The following is a 6873-nucleotide window of genomic DNA, read 5'->3' as shown; positions in this document are numbered from 1 at the left end:
GTACCTAGTGGAATCACACACTTATACTGTTACTGACGTTGCATGCCCATCATTTTGCTGGAATGTAGTAGTGGTTTGCGCCAATATTTTGCACATTGCATTGCCATAGTAAATTACATTAGTGATTTGGCTGAGGGTAATGGGAACCTGTAGTACATCACTGGAAGTGCCAGCCAACTGGTTGGTAATGTCCGGCCATAAACAGACAATTTGCATGTGAAGCCGACCCATTGTGTATTGGGGGGTGCGAGTGTCAGCCATCATGGCATCATAATGACAAGTGCTTTAGAATGCGCTGCTTTCTCTCTGTGTGTCTCTTGCTGGGTTTATTAAAAACTAGAACATATTTGATAATGTACATAAAACACAATTTATGCCGCTGACATGTAATGTACATAAACCTACATAGAAACAAACTGGTTGAGGTTAAAATTTTTAATCTTTTCCCAGAATAATCTTATTTCTAGCTATGTTAATACCATCAGTCTAAACAAAGAGTCAGACATTGTGACATCACCATCACACAGCCAGTATAACATCACCATGACGACCATTGTGACATCACGAAGGTTTACTTAGAGTGTGCAACAGCACAGCTGAGTCTCATTTCGCTTGTTGATTCCTATGAGCAACAAGTGAAATGCTTTTCCAGCATTTTTATATTATTTTTATTATTTTACTTTTATTATTCTTTTTTATATTCACTGATTCCGCTACTGTTCCTACATTAATATGCCTGAAATGTGCCAAAGATTTTGATAAAATAAAGGATGAGTTTATGCACATATTTGACAAGGAACACAAGCTTGGATCTCCCAAACTGGATTTTATTAAACCAGTTTTAAAAAAAGCATTTACTGCTGCATTTGAGGGAGTTATTGCCAAGATGGAAGAGAGGAGACTGGGTAAGTATTAGCTCTGTAACTAATATGCCCTGCCGGCAGCACTGGGCTTTTTCTATTTGCAGTATTTAATTATATTGTCTGTTACAAATGTATCATAATATCATGTTTTCTTTGTGTTTTTCTTGGCCAATGTTTCATTATACTGACATATTAAAGAGATAACAAAACTCAGTACCATAAAGTATAAAAGTCTTTCATTTACTAAAATGGCAAGACTGTAATTTGGGAAAAGTCTCCAAAAGTCTTGATGAAAAAACACAGTTGCAAAAAAAAAAAAAAAAAAATAACTGAAATTTTACAGCCTAGCTGTTCCCCATGATTTTGTTGCCATAGCAAAACCTAAATATGATTAACTTGTTCAGATTATACATATGAAACCCACCACAAATTACAATGAAGGGATCATTTTGTTGAGATTATGAGCTTTTAACAAATATACTCTGAGGATTCAGCCAAATCCAGAATTTTCAGAATCTGCCATTGTAAAGTTTTGTTCAAATTTAAATTTCAAATAGGGTTCAGATTTGGTATTTTCTCGGAATCTTTTGCGGAGGATTCAGTATTGGTCCCAGTGCAAGAATGATGGATTTGGTGCTTTACTAAATAACCGAGTTACAGGCCTACAGTATATAAACACTTTATGGTCCCATTAATGCACATTCAGACCAACCCAGTATGTGAAATTCATTTTATAATCTGTTTCTTTTACAGATAATCGAGGGATAAATGAATTGGCCAACGAGTTTAGAAAAATAATGAAATCTATTAAAGATTCTAAATTGACAGGTAAGCTTAATTCTACTATAAAGTGATTTAATTTTGAGGAAAAAAAAAAACTACCATGAAACAGTATTCTAGTTGCTGGAATAAAGGAGGCCATACACTGCCAGATCCACCAAACAAGTGGAATTGGATCCAATCCGACCCCCCCATGCACAGGGCCAAAGTAGACTGATCCAATTGTTGGCCCCGGGGTCAGTGATTGGATCATACACTGGGGCCTATGGAGGCCTGTCGGATGAGGATCACATTAATGCCCCCTAAATACACTATTTGCCCAACGGAATGTTTAAACCTGTGCAATTGATATCTGGCCACTTTAAGTGACTTTACCAAACAGATGAAAGAGACAAAATAGAAAGGTTCATCTTTTAAAAAGCGCTACATAATAATCCTATTTTATAGCTGTTTGGGTCAGATTTGTCCTGTTACTAATTCAACAATTCAATGACCCTGCCGTTAGGAATGAGAATTGCCCCCAACATAAAGTTGTATCTAATGCAAGAGAATGTCATTCTAACCAACTTCCCAATATACACAACTTCAGCTCTTTTTCTGAACTCTGCCTCTTTTTGTGTTTATGCAGCAACCGAACTTATCAAGGCCATAGAATCCAACTTCCAAGAGCTTAAACGGAAAGCCGATATTATTGCTCAAACGTTTGAGAGAGAACGTAAGTAATTTAACCTCAATAAATATCTGTACAGCTGTATTGTCTTATATATGCATGACCCCCCCCCGCTAATAGAAAGGATAAGCCACTGCTAAAGCAGATATGAAACATGTAATAATATATCCGCTTAATCTAAACACTTGTTTCTATGGGATATGTTTGACCTTAATTAACTTGAAATATTTACTAATTGTTCTCTGTTTTCCTTTTTAGGTTCATGCCCCAATCTGAAAGGTGGCTTCAAATGTGGTGAGTAAAGTCTAATGCTTCAGTGACAGAGTAATATAAATAGAGTTTGGTTATTTAATATCATAAAGTGACTATTTTTATAGTATTTTTCCACCCATAGTAACTGGCGCATGGGGTATGGGTACCAGTGAGGATAGTGGGTACATGCAAGGTGACACACAGTACATGCAATACTTCATGCAATATTATATGGCACAGGTACCGCACTCATATGTAGGATCTTGTATGAGTAACAGCCATCTCCAATGATGCTTATACCCCCTGTGCCCCCTGTCTGGGGAGAGGCCAATGTAACAGGCAGACTAAAGAGTCTTGTATTTCTGATCTTAGTGCTAATGATGATATTTACTGTACTTACACTGCTTATCCATTAGTTTATATTACAGTTAAGGATACATTACTATGTATGGCCCTGACTCTGCAAAGGGAAAGTAACATATAGCCATTCCATCCTTAGAATATTCTTAGTGACTTATTCAGCGCCAGACTGGGCCCACCAGACACAATGAGGTCCCACTGACAAACATTAGATACAAACAGTTCTAAATGTAGCAGGTGTCATACAGACCTGTGGGAGGGGTATAAGAAAGGGCTGATGGGATTAGTACTAGCTGGGGCCCACAGGGAGATCCCCCAGTACCCTGGCAGGCCAGTCCGACCCTTGTGACTTTAGCTTTGTGTAACTTAGTACTGATATATAATCATTTTCTATATTTCTAGGAGTTCTTGAGCAGAAAATTATTCAGTGCGGCACATGTAAAGAACAGACTCTGTTGTGTGTCGGAGGCTCCACTGAGAACAAATGTGAAGGTACGTATTTATACCATACAGCTTCCATAAAACTTAGTAACGGAGTAGAGACCACTAAATCCAGTAATGAGAGGGTCAAAAATGTATTCACAAATTATATTATTTCTTTTTTTTTTTTCCAGAAATTCTATCCCACTGCCTGATGTGTGTGTGTCGTGCAGGAGTATGTCACCGTAAGTACTTACAGCTTCCACATTCATGTCTGACTACAATATAATATATACTACTAGCACTGGTTTTGCAATTACATTAACAAAGAACCTTCAAATCAATATAAATGTACATTGGAAAGTTACTTAGAATTACAGAATCTTTCACCAAGCATAACCATTGTGGCTGTGTCTCTGCTACGAATGTAAATCTGAATCATTTCTATATCTGCAGACAGAACAACTAAGCAACCGTGCCAACCTTGCAAGGGCTACCAGAAGTGCCTCAATGAGGTGTTACATTGTAAAGGTGAGTTGTGTTCTCTTTTGGGTCTTGGTAGGGTTCTGGCTGGGCCGATAATCAGTCAGCACTTGAGAGCAGCTCATTCATTTTTATTGCAATATTTGTATCTTATAGATCAGGATCTCCGAGTTGCAGAAGGCGAAGATCTAAAATTTGACTGCAACCTGAATTTTCTTAACAGCGTTGATGAAAAGTTTGAATTTGTTTTAGAAAAGGTAAATTGCCCCAATTCTCTATATACTGATTAATCAATTCATTTTTCCCATAGGAGGGTGATGGAGAGGGAGGAGGAGGGGTATAAGTGTAAACTTTGTTAATGAAAGGCCTTTAGATTGCCAATTTGTTGGGAATACTGATATTTGTCACTAACATATAACATGGTTTTACTATTTTTTGTTTTGTAGAGAGAAGAATTGGACGTCTCACTCATGCAGACCTCCAACAAACCGGACATCTTTATACACAAAGCCAACAAGGATGTTTCAGGCCGTTACAGCTGTACGGCAAAATCCAAAGATGCAATGTTTCCGATAAGCAGAGTGGATTTTACAGTAAAAGGTAAGTATTTATTGTTAAATAGCACTGATTCAACCATGTGTATCTGTCTGTGGGTAGATAAAATGGGAATAAGTACAGCATTCAGGGTATTAAACACCGACCCCATATTTTTTGGTCCCATCTCAGATTCTCCTTGAAATTACACATAGTGAGGAATCCTTATTACATACTATCATGCTAGAATATAAAATTTGTTATATTGCGATCTATTACCCAGTATAATAAATATTCATCTTTGTTTCTCATGTGTAGTTGTGAGCCCACGGAAACCTGAATCTCTGGACTCAGTTCCACCTCCTGCTAGAAAAATGAAAGATAAATTTAGAGATAACCAGATGGCCCAGGTCACAGTGATATGTGCTACTGTTATCATTTTGGCGTTTACTGCATCAGTAATGACTTGCATATGGTAAGTGTGCTTTAATTAACATTGGGAATTAGCCTGTGGCACATGGAATGATTCTCAAGCATTCCTCCTATTATTGATACCTAAAATGCAGTTTCTAAATATCCCAAATCACCCCTTCCCATTTTATTCCATGGGTATGGCCTGAGAATACTAGTACCGGCCCTTAATGTTCACAGTCAGCTGAAAAGGGCCAAGCTGGTGCTTTCATGCAATTCCTATTAAACACAAAGGGGGGTGGCAGGAGAGAATGTTTTACTAGAATTGAGCTTTATGGGGAGCTGTGAGAAATAAGGTTAGACCCCTTGGAAGAAGCCTCACACGACTGTTTTTGATGTTTCAGTTTATATATAAGAGAAAAACACAGAGCAGAAGAGGCTCAGGCCCAGAAGAAACCAACGGTACTGGAAGAAGTAAAGATCTCAATGGATAGTGAGAAGCCGGAAACTAGAGAAAAAGCAACACAAACAGATGTCTGAGGGCAACAGATATTCCTTTCCTCTATGGCTGTACCCCAACGTCATTCTGTTACGTGTATCAGCGCAGGTTAAATGCCACAGAAACCCTAAATGATCTTATTCTGCCCTGAGTACTTACACAGCGCTCTCTCTTTATACCCCCTTATTCTAACACTCAGTTGGTGAGGAAGGGCGATCGAGGGATGGTGGGCGGGTTGGGAGTATAAAGAGGGAGCAGACGCTGCTGTTGTGTATTCAGAGCTGACAGATCAGAAGATCTATAGATGGAAAGAAGATCTCTGTGATTATAAAATGTAACTATAAAATGAGCCTGTCCCACCGCTCATGGACAAGGAGCCAATGGGGCCGAACCGTTACTTGTGTTGTGGACATCGCAGAAGAGTGTAAAAATCTTTGTTTTTGTCTATAAAAATACAATAAATTATGTTTTTATTTTATTTCTGTAGTCTCTATTGTATTTATTGGATGCTATTCTATGATAAACTATAAGGATTATACAAACTATTTTATACATCTTGGGGGAATTCGATGTAATAATATCATATTTGCCCCTCCTTAGTCAAGCCCAATTTCCCGTAATTTTCCCGTAACCGCGACATTATAACAGACATGTTTTACACCACAATTTTTCCACTATCTGACGAAAAAGTTGAGGGAAAATGTTGACAGGTTATTTTGGCTTAAGTCTGTATAGGGAACATTTATATAAACAACATTGTCAAAGCACAAAAACAATTGTTTACCATGTATACAACACTTACAATTTGGCGCCATTACAACAAATCCATAAAACAATAAGATACCTTTAGTGAATTTGTCATGCTTACGGCACTTTTACAATTTGGCGACACTGAGCAGAGCACATAAAGTTTTTATACACAAGGCTCCCTGTAATGGTTCTGGGGCCCTGGTACACAATAGCCTGTATGATCCAAACCTGAAAATGTTATTGAACTTCAACCCCAAGCTCCCACTGAGAACCTCTGGCTAACAATGGATGCTGAGATTTCTACAGTTATTAAATAACAACTGGGGGCTGTAGCTGGTTAGGTTTGATATAATAAGTGTATATGGCACAGTGTTTCCTTAGTTGGTGCCATAAGCACTTACAGAAACCCTGCACCGAGTCCTCTGTCAAAAGAAACAGGATTTGTTGTCTCTTTGTTTTCCTGTGCCAGAGACACGCAGCTCTCTCCCCTCTCCCTGCTGGGAGTTTTTGACATGTACAAGTCAGAAATCTTAATAAAAAGTTCTATATTTGACATTGGAATGTTAGGGACATGGTGCTTCCTAATAATTTGGAGTTTTGTGCATAAAATAATATAATGTGCAGTTCTTCCACTCCCATCTCAGAAAACCCATTCTGTAGGGTCTAGTGATGTGCGAGGTGGGGGAAACCTGTGGTTTCGGGCCAGCCTTCACACACTGCTTGCGGGTAGGTTTGGGTTAAGCATCACTTCCCTCTTCGCCGCCCATGACCTTCCTCTGCCTGGGTTCCGCCTCCAGAAGGCTATATTTATATGCATGCCCCTGCCCATACCCTTCTAGATGTCAGATGTG

At 38.6% G+C, this 6873-nt stretch overlaps 1 protein-coding gene across 2 annotated transcripts; it reads left to right on the top strand.

The window, feature by feature from the left end:
• The first annotated feature begins 591 nt into the window (after positions 1–591).
• LOC108648055 lies at positions 592–5750 on the top strand. 2 transcript variants are annotated; one of them, XM_031906027.1, is made up of 10 exons: positions 625–905; positions 1617–1691; positions 2272–2358; positions 2572–2607; positions 3328–3417; positions 3540–3590; positions 3802–3876; positions 3985–4085; positions 4275–4428; positions 4681–5750. In XM_031906027.1, the coding sequence occupies exons 1-10, from the start codon at positions 641–643 to the stop codon at positions 4839–4841; spliced, it is 1095 nt and encodes a 364-aa protein (XP_031761887.1). In that variant the 5' UTR covers positions 625–640; the 3' UTR covers positions 4842–5750. The 2 variants fall into 2 exon arrangements, with proteins under 2 accessions (XP_031761886.1, XP_031761887.1); XM_031906026.1 differs by having other exon boundaries at positions 592–905; positions 3802–4085.
• The last annotated feature ends 1123 nt before the right edge of the window (positions 5751–6873 follow it).

The sequence above is a fragment of the Xenopus tropicalis genome, chromosome 7, assembly GCF_000004195.4.
Source record: "Xenopus tropicalis strain Nigerian chromosome 7, UCB_Xtro_10.0, whole genome shotgun sequence".
Taxonomy (NCBI): Eukaryota; Metazoa; Chordata; class Amphibia; order Anura; family Pipidae; genus Xenopus; species Xenopus tropicalis.
This window is presented reverse-complemented; position numbering and strand designations above follow the sequence as displayed.

Bases quoted from the DNA above. Each gene is read 5' to 3' on its own strand.
- LOC108648055 (XM_031906026.1), top strand. From the start codon at position 641: ATGCTTTTCCAGCATTTTTATATTATTTTTATTATTTTACTTTTATTA. The intron at 1,692-2,271 runs GTAAGCTTAATT...GTGTTTATGCAG, and splicing joins TAAAGATTCTAAATTGACAG to CAACCGAACTTATCAAGGCC. The intron at 3,418-3,539 runs GTACGTATTTAT...TTTTTTTTCCAG, and splicing joins CACTGAGAACAAATGTGAAG to AAATTCTATCCCACTGCCTG.